Source organism: the organism of the source record quoted next, unplaced genomic scaffold (genome assembly GCF_019419815.1).
Source record: "Pyrus x bretschneideri cultivar Hongxiangsu unplaced genomic scaffold, Pyrus_bretschneideri_v1 Contig152, whole genome shotgun sequence".
In the NCBI taxonomy this organism is placed as follows: Eukaryota; Viridiplantae; Streptophyta; class Magnoliopsida; order Rosales; family Rosaceae; genus Pyrus; species Pyrus x bretschneideri.
This window is the reverse complement of record NW_025999449.1, coordinates 42268-63860: the sequence shown is the minus strand read 5'-3', so window position 1 is coordinate 63860 and position 21593 is coordinate 42268. Positions and strand designations below refer to the sequence as shown.

The 21593-nt window shown below is 34.6% G+C and overlaps 2 protein-coding genes and 1 pseudogene across 2 annotated transcripts; 1 reads left to right on the top strand and 2 right to left on the bottom strand.

Annotated features, from left to right (window-relative positions):
• The first annotated feature begins 10564 nt into the window (after positions 1 to 10564).
• Positions 10565 to 10967, top strand: LOC108866739 (annotated as a pseudogene).
• A 4136-nt stretch (positions 10968 to 15103) lies between these two features.
• LOC103940881 (MDIS1-interacting receptor like kinase 2-like) lies at positions 15104 to 17092 on the bottom strand. The gene is made up of 2 exons (XM_048580613.1): positions 15748 to 17092; positions 15104 to 15654 (listed from the first exon to the last, which is right to left on the bottom strand). Exons 1-2 carry the CDS (start codon positions 16967 to 16969, stop codon positions 15305 to 15307), a joined length of 1572 nt encoding a protein of 523 aa, XP_048436570.1. The 5' UTR covers positions 16970 to 17092; the 3' UTR covers positions 15104 to 15304.
• A 95-nt stretch (positions 17093 to 17187) lies between these two features.
• Positions 17188 to 18438, bottom strand: LOC125475640 (MDIS1-interacting receptor like kinase 2-like). Its single transcript, XM_048580614.1, has one exon. It carries the CDS (start codon positions 18436 to 18438, stop codon positions 17188 to 17190), a length of 1251 nt encoding a protein of 416 aa, XP_048436571.1.
• Between the last annotated feature and the right edge of the window lie 3155 nt (positions 18439 to 21593).

Below are 21593 nucleotides of genomic sequence, written 5' to 3'. Positions count from 1 at the left end.
GGAATGTACTGGATTGACGTTGAAGACGCAACCTACTGATTCAATTGACTCTTCACAATCCTCTGTCAATAACCGGATTGCTAAATATTAAGAGTTATAAATGAAAGATATTGTTTTGATGTAATCTAACGTTGAATAATGGTTAATTGTAAACATAGAGAGAGAGAGAGAGAGAGAGAGAGAGAGAGAGAGAGAAGCGATAAACAAACTGATACCAAATAAGAGCATATTGAATCTCAAGGGTCGATCCCATTTGGATACCGTATTAACTAATCAAAGAAATAATAAAAATCAATTACAAACTATTATTCTTATTCATAAACACAAAATAAAAAAAAATTAAAAAAAAAGGCTACAAATTACAGATCACTATAATCCAAATTGCTACATTTTGCCAGAACATTCGAAATTTATTTACAAGTTATCCTAACATGAAAATAAACCAAAGTACTACTTAGTTATTGTGTTTAGCTTTTTTGGGAACTCCAGGCGACATACCTGGAACTGGTACGCCTACTTTCTTTGTATGAATAATCTTCATTTGCAGACGCAACCTACTGATCATCTTCTTTACATCATCTGCAATGACAAGATCAGGAGCTTTATCATTAATTAGTTACCGAACATTTATGTGTTAAACAATAATTTAATATATACATATGAGAGAGAGAGAGAGAGACATTGGCAAAGACTATTTTGGATGAGAACAATAGCAATAAAATGATGGGAATCACGTAAACAACGCTGGCTTTGTCAACCATTGTATCAGATCGAGATACAAGTTTTGGCTCCTTCGTTCTCTAACGACTTATATATAATGCGATCTAAGACGCGTATTGCATGCCAAGTCAAGGGTTTTGCCCATTAATTATTATTTTATGAGAGTCTCCCATTGTTCCATAAAATATAGATTATGCCATGAGAAATTTCTTATATGTGATTGATCCCAGTCCATCTCAAATTTATGATATGTACAAAAAATTCGAGATGATAATATTATACTTATCAAATGATGTAATTATTTTCGCTTTTCTTTATTTAACAAAGTTTGGAGACAGGGTACGGATGAGTCTTTTTATCAGAGATTTTGGTTTTTCCAATTGCTCTAGACGGAAAGAAAGTAGACTATTTGTAATTAATGGCTAATTCCAGAGTCTTGGTTTTCTTCATCTGTTTTGTGCGAGTTTAGAGAGTAAGACTCATACTATTGTAAACAAACGGCCAAACTTTATATATAGTTCGACTCGTTTAATCCATTATAATCCCTTCATTGAAAAAAAAAGATACAAAGCTGGACCGTTAACCAAAAGAAGATGATTAGTTTTTTTGTAAACATGGTGTGTGTTAGGTGTTGAAGGCAATTGGTACGGTATATTTACATTTTTTTCCCTAGATAATGATATATTTGGTGTCGGTAATGTCATGAACCTAAATGATAATGATAATTATTGTAAAAATTATAAGACTTTGTTGTTTTCTTTTCAACTTTCTTACTAAATCTTTTCATCATCTTTTTGCTGCACTATTAGATAAACAAATAAAACAAAACATGCATGAGAAGGCTGAAAAGTATAAGGAGATATATTTGCTTGCTGTCAATCAGTGAGATGGACTAAAACCGCCGTTTTCTTTGACCAGAAGGCAAGTCAAACAGTCTTCTTTCATAGATTTTTCTCTCTCGCTTACATGCTCTTACGTGTGGTTTGAATTTTGATGTTTTTAAAAATAACAGCTTAATTTAAAATTGATAAGGGTTATTATACAAAATGGATCCTTGTGATTTGCATGATTAATAAAAATGGTCTCTGATATTGAAAATAATAGAAATGATCATTGAGATTGTCCACCATTCATGATTTTGGTCATTCCGTTAAAAACATTTTGGGCAATTTTCAAAGTTTCGTAACTCAATCAATTCTTAACCAAATTCGACTCATAATATATCAAAATGAAGATAAGAAAGTGTAGAATAAGATTATACCTATTTGGAAGCCCAATGATTTCCAGAGATGGCCGGAAAATAGCCTGAAAGGTGACTGGTCCGCGGAAAAACTTGAACACTCGCCGAAAACTGGGTAAACTTTAAACGTTCATAACTTCTTCAATACTCAACCAAATTGAGTGATTCAAAAACAAAAATCATACTTTTCGACGAGACGAAGAGAATGTTATCTTTCTTTACTGCTAAATTTCCGTGGTTTGGCCGGAAAACTGCTTGAAAGTGGCTTACTCGAAAATGGTTAGCCACTTTCAAGCCGTTGTCCGACCAAACCACGGCGAGTTAGCCTTTGAAAAAAGGTACCATTCTCTTCGTCTCATCAAGAAGTATTATTTTTGTTTTTGAATCACTCGATTTGGTTGAGTATTGAAGAAGTTATGAACGTTTAAAGTTTACCCAGTTTTCGGCGAGTTTTCCAGTTTTTCCGCAGACCAGTCACCTTTCAGGCTATTTTTCGGCCATCTCCGGCAACCATTGTGCTTCCAAATAGGTATAATCTTATTCTACACTTTCCTATCTTCATTTTGATATATTATGGGTCGAATTTGATTAAGAAATGATTGAGTTACAAAACTTTGAAAATTGTCCAAAATCGTTTTTAACGGAATGACCAAAATCATAGATGGTGGACAATCTCAAGGACCATTTATGTTGATTTTCAATCTCAGAGACCATTTCTATTGATCATGCAAATCTCAGGAACCATTTTATATAATAACCCAATTTATAATTCATAATGTCAAGAGTTGGTAAAACAAAGCAGATTGGTTTAGAAGTTGTGGGTCATTGACAACAGCTTCTACGTCTGGTTTGGTTTTTCGTGCTTTTAAAAAGGACAGCTTTATTCATAATTTATAATTCATAATGTTAAGAGGTGGTAAACTAAAACAATGCAGATTTTTTTAGAAGTTGTGTTGTGGGTCATTGATAACGCAACTTCTACTTTTGTATACCGACAGATTCCCGCGTAGTCCTACTTTCACGCAATTTACATTTACAGGGTTCAACAAGAAATCGATATTATTAACAATCGAAAGATGGTCGAAAGACAAAAAATCTTTATTTGATAGGGCTTCTTCCTATACCAATGAATTTTATTAAAAAAAATACAAATTTGGATCGTCATTAATCATTTTGAGATAGTATTGAAATACTATACGTTTGTATATATGTTTATCCTTCATCCTTTCTGAAGTTTCGATGGAAGGATTCCTTTACTAACACAATGCAGCCATCTTTAGTAGGAACAAGTGCCCCTTAAATTATCACTTAACATTTTTGATAAGGGCCAGAATATCACTAGTGTAACAATAGCCGTAATGATTCCTCTAGCATTGCGACATTTACCACAATGATGTTGTTCATAGATCAAATTATTTCGTAGATTGCATTTCACTTCACTGTCTACGGCTCCATTGCATGTGCTCGGGGTAGAAATTTTGTATAAATGTATCACCATGCTATTAAATATTTTGATTTAAGTTCTTTTCTTTCTAAGAGGTGGAATAGAATAACCCGTTTGAAGCGTAATGATCATATGTTTGTAAAGCATTGTATGTCCCATAATAGTTCCCATTCTTCTGCTCTTTCCCAGGAGTCGATGATTATTCATAACTATTACCTTGACACCAAAGAAAAGTTCGACCTAATACTTTATTTCTGTCCTAGTTGATCCTGAATCGACATTAGAAGTGTATTGATTTTTCACAAATAACTGAATACTTTCGTATGTAAATACTGCATATATGATTCCATCCATAAATCTATTTTCTTCTCTATGAGTTCTAGTCTCAATAAGAATGCTAGTCTTACTGTTTATATGTTATGATATGAATATACCACACCAATTCATTATGTATGGATGATGAGATTCCACTGATACATAGACAATTCCAATAGACTTATTGGAAGGTCCCATTAGTGTGCATCTAGTAGGAATTGAACCTACGAATTTGCCAATTATGAGTTGGGCGCTTTATCCATTCAACCATGGATGCTTAGCAGGGATCCTCGTAAATGGTGAAAACCAAATTCGAATTGAAATGAAATCTTTAGGATAAATCAATGCAATTCAGGAGGACGCAATGAAAGGACATCACTTCAAATCCTGAAGTGTTTGTGATTTGAAAATTGAAAAACATAAATGAATTATTCTTTGTGCTTTGGCCATGAAGAATGTTAGTGACACACCCCGACCGAGGTCGAGATGTGCTGGCCATCACGTGAGGGTGACGTAGCCAAGTGCACAACAGAAGTAATAATAATAGGAAAAAGTGAGTAAATAAAAACCCTAAAACTAAACTTATCTAAACTAAGATACTATAAGTGAGTGAAGGTGACCAAGTAAGTCACAACGTTTCAGAGCATAGGTATCATAAGTGCAGTCACTAAGTACTAATTAATTATACAAACAGGGAAAAGATCCCTACTTATTATAGAGATGTCAGAACCGCCGTGAAGTCCTCGTGGGCCACCAAGGATGATCAGCTACCTAGAACCTAGAAGGGCGCAAAATAGAAAGCATGAGTGGGCAAAAACAAAGCTTTTGAAAACACAGTGGTCTTTATGAACATACTAACCCCTCACTATAAAACCCGTATAATTTCCTAGAAAATAATATCACGTAAGTACATAAAGAAAATGCTTAGAAGCAGTGAAAACAGAGGTATTCCATGTCATAATGTTCAACCATAAAATGTGTAAGCTAGGTGAAACGAATCAGTGTAAAATAGTATGTCAGCCGGAGTCACCTAATATGACCTGTATGGCTGAATCTATAACTCATCAAGTATGCTTGCACACAAGTCGGAACCACCTATTGTAGTATGTACGACAGGGCTGAGTATAAATAAGTACGCTCAAGTGCTACGATCATGTGAAGGCTGTGCGAATAATCAAGGGTTACCTACGAGTTGGAACCACCTATTGTGATCTATACGACACGGCTGTGCACCAAGCTTGGATACAAGGTGAGCGTACGATGCGGAATGTGAACATCACGTGAAGGATTGTGCCCTGGTCACGGGTGGGAGCACTAATACCAGGGTGCAGGATAATGAACTCAAAATGTATCCACTTGTAACCATACACAACACAACTAATACCATCATGATGTACTCACCTAAAGCTTACATGGGCCTTCGCAGTCTTATCCAATACTATGCATAACTATACTAATGCAATACTAACACGTAATGCACACATGACATGGCATTTAAGACATACGTTCATTTAAAACAGTTTATGGGAATCGTAAGCATAGATACATATATAGAAAACAAAAGCCCACTCACTGGTAAGTAGCAGGATCGTAGCCCCTAAGTCTTGCCTAACCACGCTCGTCCTCAGGGTATGTCTCACCTATATGTGAAATAACTAATTTAACATTAATTCGATAGCACATAAGCAAAACTTAGGTTTAATTCATCATACGTTGCTCAAATGTGGTATTTGAATATACCAATGTGATCTACTCAACAACATGAACACCCCCATATTTTTAGAAAAAAATTTGGACGTCACACACGCCCTCACACGTCCCACACGCTTAGGCACGTGTCTGGCACACTAACGGAATCCTTAACGGCGTTTGGGAATATTCCATTAAATAATAGAATATTTCGTTTAAAAACTAACGGAGTTACCTGATGCCGTCAGTATATTCCGTCAAAGTTGATGGAATATTCTCCTTCTTCTCCGGGGGGCTTCGCTGGAGCAGCTTCCGACTGCCGTCTGTTACACTAGATTCTGGAAAATTTACAAACTTCAATTTCTTATTTTTCAACCAAAATCCATGAATTTTATATGGATTTGAAGCTCTTGAAGAATAGAACACAACTATACCTATTTCAGGTCCAAAATCAAACGAAAAAGGCCCTGAAAATCCTTCGCAAAAACCGGCCAAAACTGAAGTTCCTCGAACCTGTGTGATCCAACGTCAACGCAGCCTCAAACCTACTTTAGAGTGCTAGGGAAGCTGCGTGGGAACCTTTCCAAGTCCTAAAACCTCGTAATCTCGTCGAGATCACGTCGGAGGAAAGTCGCACCTCGTTGGAGCTCGTGAGTCAACGCGTGCAAACTCACCAAAACAAGAGCTAAGGGTGCCAATGAGTTCATGGGGTCGAGGTGAGTGAGATGGTATGATTTCCAGTTCGATCCGTGATGTTTTGATGATGATTGTGAGGTAAGGGTGGCTCGGGTGTACGGACAAAGAAGAATCGAGAAAGAAGGAGAGGGTGTACATGCGTGTGTGTATGTGTGTGGTCATGAATTGGCCAAACAGAACTAACAATCACCCTGATCGGACTGCCGTGATGGAAAGGAAGATAAAAGGTTAAGTGGCCCAAACATAAATAAAACCAATCCAAATTTTGATTGGACTCAAGATTATAGGAACTAAGATGATTGGTGACAAAGTGATAAGCAACCCAAATTAATATTTCTACCCATTTACATATTCGTTTTTTCGTAACTTTTTCGTTATGAATCCAATTCGGCTCTAACTCACGTCAACCTGCTTGTGACTTCAAGTACGATTTAATTACAACGGCGAGGAATTAATTTAAAACTACATACTCACATCCACATCACTAAACCAACGAGAGCAATATTGTCAAGCTACATACTCGGGGAGAAAAATATATAATAATTCGAGACGGGTTGTCACAGTTAGCAGGTTGTTCCCCATATGAGAAAATGATTGAAAAATATGTTTTTATTATTTGTTTGTTGATTTGTGTATGGACTATGTATTGTGTGGAAACAGCAATGCAAGGGCGGGATCTGATCGGTCACACTCGAATAGGGGTTTGTTTCTTAAATCGCATCCATTAGCTAGATCATTAATGCGCTTTGGTAGGGGTTTTCAATATGATTTTCTAATTTCTCTTTTTCAACATTCTCTTTTGGGTTTTTGATGCATCTATGTGATTTATGTTTGATTATAAATGAGAAATTAATAAAACAAGAGATGCAACAATTGGGAACATGGTTGCAAGTGATAAGTCAGAGTCTTTGTTTTAAATCACTATCACTGTACTACTTTTGTAGTGTGTACATTCGTAAGAGAAATTCAAATTGTAATACATGATCTTAGGGCTGTGCAAAATGGTGTACCAAAATACACGAGAATCAGAATTGTGAAACCAAGTCAACTCTCACTTAGAAGTGTTAGTAATTTCATAATTTCTTCGAAACTTTTTACTTTCCTTCTATAAACTTGAAAGCAGGAAGCCAACTTTCCAGACTGCTCCAAGGGTTAGGAGGTCATCCTTGAGCAATCTGGCACGAGGAATTTAACCGACATGGTTGGATTTCTGAACTTTATTATATTTCCGTTTTTCTTATATGGAATGTGTCTATTTGGGGAACGAAACAAATCCTTTTTTGAATTTTCAGGGCGTGAAAATTCAAGCTCGGGCGGTACCCCCATTTCAAGGCAAATGAGACCACCCGACTATGGTTAACCCAATGGCTTTCTTTGTTGCTTTTCCTTAATGGGTTATCGATTCCTGGTTTTTTACTAATGACATGTTTACGTAAGGGTAATCAAAAGAAGAAATGGGAATTGAATTCCAATTACAGAGTATTCCAGTATTTACTAAATATTAAGGAATCAAAAAAGTAATGGAGCCCACACGAAACAATGAATCTAATTCCTGAAATTGGAGGAATGGGATTCCCTAGTTTTGTGAGGTATTTGAATTCCCTGAGGGTAAGGGAATCGGGAATGCATCTTTTATTCCTATTATGCCCTCACTTGTTTCTTATTATCCCAACATTGCCCTTCATTTGACACTCATTATATCATTTTTAATAAATAAAAAAAACCTATTTATATATTTTTATATAGATAATTTTATTATATAAATTTAATTAAGAATTTAATTAAATTAATTAGTATGAAAATAATTTATTTATGCAAGGGCAATTTAGTCATCAACTTAGTTTTCATTCCGATTAAAGTGAATTAGTAAACAACTTATATGGACTCAACATCATTTTTACCATCTTTTAATAAATAAATAAAACCTATTTATATATGCTTATATAAATGAATTTTATTATATAAATTTAATTAGGAATTTAATTTAATTAATTAGTATGAAAATAATTTATTTATGTAAGGGCAATATAGTAATCAACATAGTTTTCATTCCGATTGAAGTGAATTAGTAAACAACTTATATGGACTCAACATCATTCCTACTCCGACTCCAGACAGTTTTAGTAAACAACTTCAACAAGAATCTAATTCTGATTCCACCTTATTTCAATTCCTCATCAATCTAATTCCTCTCAATTTGATTACGGATTAGTAAACGCGCCATAAGTTTTTGGCTATGTGTATTTTGCATTTCTAAGCTTCAAGGCACAGTTGCTGAGTACATATAATTGTTTTCGTAATTTAATATTCAGCACCGCTTGCCAATATATTGCATGAAAATTTTGAATATGAAAGTCAAACTAAATTATACTAGAAGTGGTTGTAAATGCTAGAAGCCTTCGGGTAAATCAGTCTTTAATTGTCTGTCCACATAATTGATTTTCTATAATCACATATCTTATTTCTTTGATTTTGCATGAAATGGACAATAGCCATAATTCATAGTCTGAGCGGTTTGGAAAACATATGGTAAACCAATGGATAATATGTTGACCTGATTATCTATTTCTGTGTATAAAGTATTTTATTTTATTTTTTTGAAATATTGTTATCTTTTCTGGTCTACAAAGGGATTTAAAATGCAATGTCAAAAAGAATTTGAGTTTTAGTTTACTGGAAATGTAATGGAATGTGTGTTTATATTTATATAAGTTTGGTAGTTATTGCATCTTATTGGCTATGTTCTTTCTTAGAAGCTTTGATCAGGGGGATTACTCTGTGACAATTGTGATTGATCTTGATTGGGAACATTTTGGCATGGTTTGAGAGGTAGCCTTTGTGTTATGATTCTTCGTGTCCTTCAAGTGAAAATCTTGAAAATCTTGAAACAATGTATCGTACTCATTTTTCTTAAACAAACTTGACTTTAATGGTTTGCCTACACCTAATTTGCAAGGCCAGTCCAAACATTTTGGAGGTCCTGGGCAAAAATAAAAAAGGACCCATAAACCTACAATACACACAAGAACATATATGAACATATATGTTTTCATGTGATTTTTTTTCTCCTTTTCGATTAGGTACTTGAAGGTTTTTAAATAATTTGAATAAGTATTTTTCTTTGTTGGACAATAAGTTCGTCATACATAAAAAATAAAAAAAAATAAAAAGTTACGCCATAATACTTGGTCACTTGGTCATAAAAAAGGAACATTGTCATATGGTAAAAAGTACTAGTCTCTTTGTTAGTTCGTGTGATCATCCCCACCCACCTCCAAAATAAGGTATAAATAAATTATATTCTTCATCCTTAATATTATTTCCAAAAATTATTTTATGCGTGAGTAACTTTTTCTTTGTCTTCCTTCACACAAAAAGAAAAAGCAAACTAGCAATCCAAGCATGCAAAACACATAGAAGCGAAACTAAACAAACCATAATAGATGTGTCGTTCATTTCTTTTCTGCTTCTTATTTTTCTTCTGCATCTTCATCTTCTTCCTCTGCCTCTGTTAGTTGTGGTGTTCAAGTTTTGAATCACTTGGGAGTAATCCATCGGGAGAAATCCTAAACTCAATCGAGCAATACTTGATGTCTAAGGTGTCTAAGCACGAGACTTTGACAATGCAATTTTCTGAGCAAAAACCTTGTAGATTTGGTAGAGAAAGTTCCAATTTTTGCAGCTGCCTAAAAGTAATCTTATTTTCTGAATAATCTTTGTGCTTGCCAAATTAAATTGGTAAAGATATACATACATTATTTTGTTGAAGGTTAAAATTGAATTGGAATGAATATACATTATTTTGTTGAAGGTTAAAATTGAATGGAAATGAATATCAAAAACCTCCGCCGTTAGTCAACCTTCTTGATGAATTAACTAAATTTTAGTAGTTATAATCAAAGGTAAAAGAAATTAACAATAAAAAAAAATTAGTAAAAATTTGAAACGAAGAAGGCGTAGGGACTAGCTCGAACACGGGAACTCATTATTACTAGCAACAAAGAAACCAAAGCCTCCAGTTAACCTTCTTGATGAACCAACCAAATTCTAGTTATCATAATCAGATAAAAGAAATTAACAATCAAATAAAAATTGGGAGTTTTAATGAAAAATGTTTGGACTAAGTTTAATTTAACCAAAAACCATCCTACACTTTTCTTTAACCACAAAGGCTTCAAATTTAATCATAAGGACAAGACTAATCTATATCCAGCCTCACAAACATTGAATACACATGGGTTGAATCAAAAGCCCAAAACGAAATAAATTTTTTTTTTCCATGCCTTGTCCCTAACGGAACCCATTCTGTCATCTAATTTTGTTACAAATCAACTTTATTTTATTTACAACTATGCCATTACCTGATTAATCCACCAGACAAAAATTAATTTGTTTGTTATTTAAATTTTGAGATTAAAGGCACAGGAAGAAGAAGGAAAGGAAGAAACAGAGAAAGCAAAATGGAGGCACTGAAGACGATGGAGCACAAAATCGGAGGAATCCAAAAGGACGCTCTTCGATTTGGACTTCAAGGCGTCAAGGTCGACCTCGTCGGCGCTCACCCTCTTGAATCTGCTTTGGAATCGGCGAGGTTAACTCAGGAGCAGATAAATAGGAAAATCTTGGGGTGCACTTGTGGAAGGACGTTTCCACTAAAGATGGATTCCCTTCTTGATTCCAGAGGCCTGCCAAACCAATTTCTTCTGCTGGGTTTGGAAGTTATGACTAAAAGATTGGATGATTTTGGCTTTGAGGATTACCTAAATGACCCCCCGGGAATCTGAAACCTTCCGGATTGTGGATCATGCAATAGAAGTTCTCCTTGGGCTTTCAAAGGGTCCAATCTCCCCAAGCTTTATGTGATCCTCGTAGACTTCCTTCCCTAAAGAAAAGGATTAGTAACCTTGGCAATGTTATTTGATAAGCTCATATTTATATATATTTTACATCATATTCACTTGTCTTTACTTAGTTAATTCTTTATATTTTTGAGCTATTTACCTTATTTTTGTGTTTTGTAGGATTTGTCAAGCAAAGAAAAGAAAAATAGCACAAGTGAGATTTTAAGTAACAAATTCGTCAAAACTGCCAGTGCAGATCAACCGACTTTGGAAGCAAGTTGCGGATAGCTCAGAATGAATTAGAGAATGAGCCTTATATATACGGATGTCTATTTTCTGGAGCATTTCGCAGATTATGAATATCATTTTTCTAGAAGAAGTTATGGCCATTTTAACACTGAAAGGTTCACAATAGGCTGAGCAGTTTGTAACTGCAGAAAGCAATAAACCCAATAAATCTAGCAACCAAAACTGATGCAACCAAGAATAAGCCAGCCGACACCTATTCAAATATCAAATGAAATGAAATTAAAGATGAGGATTAAGCGAGAGTAATTGGCATAAAGGCTGCCCAAAGGGTTACAATAGTTTTACCATTTCCTCTCACTTATTGTCATCACTAAATGGCTATTAGTGGGTGAGTTAAGGAGAAGAAAATGATGCAGCAAGAATTGGTTTAAAAGTAGTGTTTGGGAAGGAAGGAAAAAGGAAACCTGAGTCGATTTCTTTCGGTTATATTTTCTCAAACTCATGTCTATCTTTTGTTGTAGCTTAAGGATTGTGTAACTAAACTTTTAGTAGTTAGGGGCTATTTTGAAGCCCGAATATGATTGCAAGTTTGTTATGACATTTCGTCTGAATTACTTTTATGAATAGATGACATTGGTTCACTGTTTGTCTCATTGATAAATTTTTTATGTGTTTTCTATGGATGCATACTTAGTAAGCATATCTAAGATTCTAATGCTATGAATATGTGTGTGTCTGCCCTTATCGAATGAGGACTTACATATGTTCTATAGTAGTACTTGTTAATTGCGATTAACATGTGAATCAATTTCTTGGATAAGTAAGACAACGCTAGTACTTACGACGCCTTGTGATGACTCAAACTCTTTTCGTTCTTAATGATTTCTACTTGTTAAATCTATGAAAATGACATTCTAGATTGCATGCTAAGGACTAAGTTAAGTTGAAAACACCATTCTCTTAACATACTACATAAGAAAGCGTAATAGGTTGAGTTCTAACATTGAGCCAACTTGAGCATCTTCATCCAGAAATAGAAGGAATTTGAATGAAACATAACATGTTTGCATGATTATTTGGTGGTGGATAGCAATTCCCCTAACTCGTTTTTCTTAATTTGTGAACTACTTAAAATCTGTTTTTGTCATGTTTTTGTTCGATTTAATTTAAATAGAAAGTCAACTCCAAAAATCCCAAAACATTGTGTGAGTGTAGCTTTGCGTGTCTAGTATCTACATATAAAATTTTGTAGACTTTAGATAAGTGTAAGTCAGTCTAATAATTATTTTTCGGTGGTTGGCCAGAAAGGGCAGCATCCCAGTTTTTGTCACATTTTAAGTAATTAGATAAAACAATCTTCTGCGGGAAAGACCTTTATTTTCATATGCTACAATTAATAAATCTTAGTGTTAATAAGGAAAATCAATAGGACATTTGTGTGCTATTTTGTGGTGTGCTTTTAATCCTATCATTATTCTTAAAATGTGATTGTCTATCGTGCTCTGAGTTGAAAGGTCCAAGCATTGATAAATATTCGGTCAGTTTAATAGATAGTGTAGTACCCATGTCAGTTTCATAGATAGTGAGTTTAATAAATAGTGTAGTACATGGGTCACTTTCATAAATAGTTAGTCAGTTTAATAAATAGTGTAGTACCCATGTCAGTTTCATAAATAGTCAGTCAGTTTAATTAATAATGTAGCATCCCATGTCAGTTTCATAAATAGTGTAGTACATGTGTTAGTTTCATAAATAATCAATCAGTTTAATAAATAGTATAGTGTCTGTGTTAGTTTCATAAATAGTCACTCAGTTTAATAAATAGTGTAATACCCGTGTCAGTTTCATAAATAGTGAGTTTAATAAATAGTATAGTACCCATGTTAGTTTCATAAATAGTGAGTTTAATAAATAGTCAGTGTTCAGTTTAACAAATAGTGATAGTGCTAGTATTCAGTTTAAAAAATAGTGATAGTACCACTGTTTAGTCTTAAAAAATAATCAGTATTCAGTTTAAGAAATAGTGTAGTAACCATGTTCAATTTCAAAAATAGTATGTTTAAGAAATAGTTTAGTATCCATGTTTAATCCATGTTTCGTTTCAGAAATAGTATCTGCGTCCAGTTTCAGACATAACCAATTAAAAAAAAATAGTGAGTGGAGAAATAACATTTCAATTTTTTAACTTTTTATAGTGAATGAAATTAAAATATAGATGAAAAAAAAATAAGACAATCGGTATAAATAACCTTGGTCAAGATTCAAGCACAAGTAGTACCTGCATGAACAATTAAAATTTGTAATTTCCAAGCCAGACAAAACTTTGAGCTAGATCAATCCATTACGTAATATTTATTAATTCGGCTAAAAGAAAAAATAAACTTGTTAGTAAACTGCAGAGCCATAAAATAATAGTATTATACCTCACATGTTCGATCCAATCCGCTGTTCTAAATTAAAATTAAGGAAACAAAACACAGATTTATGCATGCACTTGATGAAAATAGGATTTGGCACCTTGCCACTCTCACTCACTCCCTCTCTCATCTAACAAAAGAACAATGAATTTTTTTATTTTTTTATTTTTTACGTTTTGCATTAATTTGTGGTTTTTATTTTCAACAGTGACGCTTTGAAAGATAATTTCAAAGGGTTGCGAGGGATTTTAAAAGGTTTGTGAAAGGCAGTGTCAAAAGGCTTGGGAGTTAAATGCTACACAGAGAAAGCTTTTATTTCCCATCTTAATTAATCTCAATTTTCTCATCAATCAAACAAAAGATAAAAAATCAAGTCGCATACTATCTACCCAAAAGTATCCTGGAAATTGATGGGTTCGGGAGGGATGTCCTTGCAGTCAGAAGATGCAGGTAAGCGTCTGAATGCCCAGAAGCCGCCCTTTGCAATTCTTGCACCGTAGGAACAGCGGCCATGATCCAACTCCGCAAGGTTTCTTCGGTAAGGGTGTGCCGTCTAGGTCGTACAACATCTCCGCTTCTTCCCGAAGCGCGATCTGCATCTGTTCATCACATGCATCAGGTTTCCATTGCCATTTTTCAGAGTTGGTGGTTGTTGATGCATGTGTTGGAATAGGAGAGGGAAGACAGAGAGGAGTTGAATCTTAATTTAGTTGGAAGAGAAAATTACCTGGTCAGTTGGAGAACCAAAGAAACAAGTAAAAGGGCTTTCCGTTTAGTTGTTATTCCATTATTCAGTAAGATTATTGATCACACCTCTTCTGCAAAATCATTAAAACTTACATGCATTCTAACTTAAATTATGTCTTTCTCACAAACTTACTTGATCAGAATTGCGGTTGTACTTTTTACGCTGCACAAACTTTTTTCTTTTGAAAGCATGAACTATTTGTTGTGATAGGGAGGAAGATAGGTACAAAGTGATCAAATTGCGGAAAAAAGGTCCTCTCCAACTGATAGAGAAACAGATTCCTTTCCAACAGTAAAACACGAAGTAACCATACGTTATATTATTTTTTGTACAATATAAATCTGTTGATGTCAAAATTCGTTGTAAGTGTTTCAGTAATTAATTTTTTTTCCTTGCCTAGGCTGTTTTCTTGGTAATGATAGCACTGCTGGGAAATTCTTCGTGTTCCAATGAACAACTTTTGTCATATTTTATGAATGTAAGTGAATCAATATTCATTAATATTTTTGTTATGTAAATAGCCCCAACGTTTCATAATCTTTTGTATATCTCCATCTAATCTTTTTTTGCATGTAGATAGAAAAAAATCTATGATCTTCTGTATGTAGACTGTATAATCTTTTGTATGTAAAAATCTTCATAACGTTTTCAATATAAATAGTATTAAATGACATAGTTATTATTATATCTTTCAACATAATCTTTCATACAATTTTTACTCCTATAGCAATGTGTGTGCACCAATTTCTAGTAAATACTAAATAGGATATTTTGGTCTAACCATTTAAGTGATAGATAATACATGTGGGACTTGCTGTTGAGCGAGTCTAGCTAGCACTTCTCTCTTATTCTCAATTTAACTACAAATATAACAGAGTACATATATGATATATTTAAACAAGATGATTTGAATTTTGTGCCAACTCAAACAATATCAAATGCAATTTAAATCCTAATGAGTTGTTCAAGTGTGATGTCTGGTCCTCCAGTGGAAGCTGCAGTTTGTAATGATAATGACTGACAAACCATGTGCATTGTTGGCCTCAATTGCGGTCGCGAATCCTTGCATGCGATTGCTACCCTTGCAATGGCTGTCAGTTCATCTTCAACTTCAGGTGTAGGAGGCGGAAGCCGTTGGTCCAATACATCCTTCAGCAATTTGTTTTCACACGCTGATGGAGACAAAAAGGACGAGATTAAATCACCTAGTCTTTTTCCCATGATCACTTCCAGTGCTAGCACTCCGAAGCTATAAACGTCACATTTCTCAGTTACCTTCCTTGTGTAGGCCAACTCTGTATAAAAATTAAGGGAGAGCAAGCCATTAGTATATGTCTAAATTTATATTATCAAATTCAACGTTATATATTTTAACCGTTTTACTTTACCTGGTGCTACATATCCGTATGTGCTTGCAAGGGAGCTCCAATTCGATGAGTCTGGATTCAAAAGCTTAGCAGTGCCGAAGTCTGAAACACAAGGCTCGTAATCATAATCCAACAAAATGTTGTTGCTTGATAAGTCTCGGTGTACAATTGGCGGCACGCAATCATGATGCAGGTAAGACAGTGCATGAGCTACGCCTTTTACAATTCTCACCCTCATACTCCAATCCAATTCTTTTGCTTCGTCTTCTTTGCTCAAGATTGAAGCCAGACTACCCTTTTCTAGGTATTCATAAACCAGAAAGGAGTGCTGCGAATTTGAACAAAAACCACAAAGTTTCACAATGTTTCGATGTCGTATATTGATTAGTGCACTTATTTCATTATGGAACTCCTTCTGCGATGTCTCCTCGCCGTCAAGTTTTTGATGGAGTTTCTTCACTGCAACTATGCTGCCTGATGGTAGCTTTGCCTTGTAGACACTTCCAGATCCTCCCTTCCCAATGCAAAATATGGAGTCAAAACCATTGGTTGCTCTTATGATCTCCCGATACAATTTTTTTCCATCAAAAAGAAAGATTGAAAAATTTTCATCATGGATATCACTCTTTCCTGTTCCCAGCTCTTTCTTTCTTCTTGTTTTGATGAAGACAATTGCAAAGAGAGCAAGTAAAACTGCTCCCAAGATAGGGAAAACGATTGCAAACACGAGTTTTATTTTTGAGACGTGCTTATTGCAGGATTCTAGACCTACAACATTTCCACACAATCTTTCATTCCCTTCAAAGCTGTGAGCATCTTGAAATGCTTTGTTGTTGGGGATGGGACCTTGCAAGTGATTGTAGGATACGTCTATGTACGACAAGCCACGCATTCCATCAAAAGTTGCTGGAATGAGACCGGAAAGATTATTGTGGGAAAGATTCAGCCCCTCCAAGCTCTGCATATTGCCGATTTCTGATGGTATCTTGCCGTCAAGTGAGTTACGACTTAAATCTAACTGTGACAGGTGAAATAACTTCCCCAACTGAAATGGAATTTCTTGACTAAAATTGTTGTTGCTCAAATTCAAGTAGTTTAACCTGACCAATTCGCCAAAAGTGCTTGGAATCGAGCCGTTCAGCTTGTTGATTGACACGTCAAGATATTCAAGTTCAGTGAATGCTCCAAATTCTGAAGGTATAGAACCCAAAAGTTGATTGCCATTCAACTTTAGAGTCACCATAGAAGTCAATCTCCCCAAATCCTTGGGAACCACCCCAACCAGATGATTCGAAGACAAATCGAGCTCTTGAATTTTAGTTGCATTGACAATCTCAGATGGTATGCTACCTGTAAGGTTGTTCCCCGCAATCCGTAGGGTTGTTAAGTTTGGACACTGTCCCCAGATGTTTGAGATTTCGCCATTTAAGTTGTTGTGGCTTAGGTCTACATACTGAAGATTCAGATTGACACCAAAGTCTTCAGATGTATTGCTTGTAAATTGGTTCCTTGAAGACGGACTCTGACCAAGCTCTTGCAACCTTTCAAGCTTTTCGGGATTGGACCTGAAAATTCGTTGTTTTCTGCACTAAACCTTTGTAGCAATCCACCTCTACATATATCTCGAGGCAAATAACCAGAAAATCGGTTAGTAGCCAAGTCAAGTATTGTCAACTTTAGTAGATTCTCTATCTCTTGGGGGATTGATCCAGATAATTGGTTACCACGGAGGTAAAGTTTTTGTAGGCTGCTCAAGTTGCCAAACGACGAGGGAACGGTTCCGTTGAGCTGATTGTTGGTGAGCTCTAGAGACACAAAAAATTTCAACCTTCCAATCTCTTCAGGAATAGTGCCGGAAAGTTTATTATCGTAGAGAGAGAGATAAACAAGGTTTGTCAAATTGCACAAAGAAGTTGGGATAGAACTAGAAAGGGTATTGTTGTACAACATCATCGTGGTTAGATTTTTCAAGTTTCCGAAACTCAGAGGGATTGAGCCTGATAAATAGTTGTCAAACAAGTAAAGTTCAACCAACTTCGAAAGGTTTCCTATTTCAGGAGGGATAGGACCCGAAAGTTGGTTTCCGAAGAGAATCAAAGAAGTCAACTGGCTCAAATTACCGACAGAAGCTGGAATTGAACCCTCTAAATTGTTTAAGTTTAGAGCTAGCTCATAGACAAATTTAAGTTGGCCTATTTCTTGAGGAATTGAGCCGTTAAACTTATTTGCATTTAGGTGAAGAACCTGAAGATTTGTTAAGAGACCGATTTCGGGTGGGATTTTTCCAGACATTTGATTGTAGGATATATCGAAATAGATGAGTTTGGTGAGGGAACTGATCTCAGGTGGGATTTGATCAAAAAATTCATTCAAGCTGAGGTCAACATATGCAAGATTAGGCAAGGACATGAATGGAAATTCGAGTAGAGTACCATGTATACCAGAATTGGTGAGGTTTAATCTGTTGACACTTCCATCAGAGTTGCATGAAACACCAACCCAAGTATTGCATGGGGCTTCATTTGTATTAATCCATGAGGTCAGGTTGTTTTGGGTTTGGTTTTGAAAGCTAGCTTTCCATTTGAGGAGTGCTTCTGCTTCAGTGGAATTGGCAGAAGCAAAAGCATTTTTTGGTGATGAAGCTAGCTGAAGATACAAGATAAGGCAAGCTAGAAAGCATACTTTTTCACAATAAGTTGAAAATCTCACCATGGTTTTTGTGTGTACTTTTTTTAAGCAACTCAGGACTTTATTTATAGTGAGATGCATTATTAATTTGCATATCCTCTATTTGTTTTTGTTATCCCACCTAAACTTGCTCTGATTTTGTGGGTAGACCGTCCCTTGTTTAGATGCTACTTGTGCGGAGTCTAAACAACTAGCACTGGATTTTTGACCTATTTAAGTTTTTGCTATTAAACTTAAAGAAAATGGGAGAAACCTAGTGAATTTTAAATATTCTTTCTTAATTAATATATGAGATGCTATTTGTCTGAGAGGACTTTGAATTTTCTTACACTTTGTGTTGAAGTCTTTGTCTCTTATCTTTAAAGATTGGAAAGTTTTCAGTGTGAACATATATTCATATTGTCAACAAATTTGAACTTTAGCTAGGCATTGAAAGCAATCCGTAAGGTATATTGACAATTTCCCAAATCGATAACGGAGTATTTGGTATCAATGGTATATTTAATCAAGTTAGTTAGGTATTGAAAGCCATCGGTAAGGTATATTGATAATTTCCTAGATTGATAATAGAGTATTTGGTGTCAATGGTATATTTAAAGGAAAACTAATGAAAATGGCTTGAAAACTTTGAGTTTTAACGATAAGGACAAAATAAAAGGTAAAGTGAATAGTATAAGAATTGACTTTTTAGTGTTAAAATATGATTTTTCGTTAAAGTGAACAGTACTGCGAACTTTTCGTTAAAACTCCCTATATTTACTCATGCCGGCCGAATATAAAAAAATAACTTCAATAATTAATTCAATAAAGACTGGTATGCAAACTCAATTTTAAAATGCACAACTTTGAAAATACAATCAAGTTAACAACTTGGTTCTTTCTCTCTAAGATAATTCCATCATGGTGTTCATTGTTGATCAACGCTTGTTTCACAGGATACAAAATTCACGTCTTTAATTATGAAAGGACTTCAAATCATAAGTAGCAATCATGATTGAGTTGAACTCTTTCAAAATGACTCACTGAATCTCTATATGAAAAGACTCACATGAAACAACTGTATGATTGGATTCAATTGAAGGAAAAAATTACTCTCTACGCGCATATTATTTTTAAATAAAGAATTACTATCTATTTAAACTCAAATTTACTACCTAAACTATCTTTCCAAACCCAATTCAAATTGTAAATTTTTTTTATACTTATTTAAGAAATAAATTTCAAATTGAATAATTTGGTGAAGTATCTACTTGTTTTATGAATCTTCCACATACCTAACTCTTCAATTTTTTTGTTTTTTTTTTTTTTTATATTTGATGTCCCTGTGATTTAATTTGCATGTAGGAATGAATAGTTTTATTGAGCAGCAGAAGATACTTCAAAGGTTGTGTTTTCAAAGAACCTCGAGTTGCATGAGAGAAATAGGGAAGAGGATTTTCTCCCCTCCTAATCTCTCTTTCCTTCTCCTCCTATTTCAATGATTACGATTAAGTCACGTCAACATCTTGTATTGATTTTATTAGGGAGAGAAAGACAAAAAAAGACACAAAAAGAAAAAAGAAAAAAAAATTCTATAAGAGGAGGGGAGGGAATGGTATGAGAATAGGATGGGAGAAAATTTTACTGCAAGAAATAAAGATCTTCTCAGTCCTTTGTCTCCCCTCCCACCTTGAGATCTTTACCTCCTTAATCAGAAGAACCTACCTCTCTCTTTCTCTCTCTTTCTCTCTCCTCTCTTTTTCTTCACCCCCACTATATAATCCACTTCAAGTTCGATTATCGTCAAAGATGAATTTAAACCATATTATTGCTAACACATTGTGAGGCAAAGCGCACCCCTCCCCCTTAGTGTAAATAGTATCTCTTGTTCAAAAAAAAAAAAACGTATGTAATTGTGTAAACTAAAACAAAACTTTAGACCTACCAAGTCATACTTTTTTTTGGAATATGAAATCTCGTCGTGGACAAATTTAATCTTTGTAGTTTGTAATGTTATTTGTCCCATGATTATGAATAAAAAATTAATAGTTTATCATTCAACTTTTAGCATTGTATTCGATCAAATATTTTAGGACTTTATATTAAGACCACCGGATGTTAAAATCCGAATCTTTCACTGGTCAAGAGGGTGCTTCATAAAGCTTATTTTTTAAAAGCATGCAAAGCAACAACGGATGGTATATAGTATATCTTTCCAAATTGCCATTAACACTCTCATTTATCTCTCAAAATATATGACAGACTTTATTCTTGAGACTCACAGACACTTCAAAATGAAAGACATTTGAGGATTCACTATCAAATATGGGGAGAAGTTCACATACTAATAAGCACACGTCGTTCTTTCTTTCATTGATATAAGATTCATGCTCTCAACACGCTCATTGGGATTGACACTTTCAACACGTTCTTTCGCGTGTAGCAAATTTTCAAGCCTAACATGATGTTGGATTCATACTCACAATACTCCCCCTAATGTATGGCAGATTTTTAAGCTTAACATGCGAACACACAAATCGGGTAAGGTGGCACATTGACTGTTGAGCTTCATAAATGAAACAATCTGCTTTGATACCATAAAAAAGTTGACCTTTCTTGCTAAAGTTAGAGAAAAGATTTGTTAAAAATCAATTAACAATAATCACGTACAAAGTCTCTATTAAAAACAATTAACAATAAGCATTAACAATAACCTGTGATTAGGTTGCCTACTTAGGAGGCAAGTTGGTCTGAAACGATGGGCTCATGGCCATCCCTTAATTATCACTTTCACATACATTCCCTTTAGGGGTGGAAGTTAGAATGGTATTTTCAATTCCATTAGTAAAGTTTTCAAATTTGAATCCGAGCTCAAAAATTCTGATCCAAAAATTGAAATGAAAACATAATGCAATTGGAAATTCTGATCCGTCCAAAAATCACCCCTAATCCCACTAATGCCAATTGCTTTTAAGATTGTTTTTTTCATACCATATATAAATAAATTTTCACATATATCTATTATTTAAGAGAATTTTCTTGGTCAAAACTTTAGCAACTGAGAGAACTCTTTTTGTTAATCCAATTGTTGAATTTTTTTTTTCAAAAGATTTAAATATTAATTATTACGTTATTTATCAATCAAGTTGGTTTAAAGAATTAAATGATTATGAATATAAAATTTGTTCGGAAAAGGTATA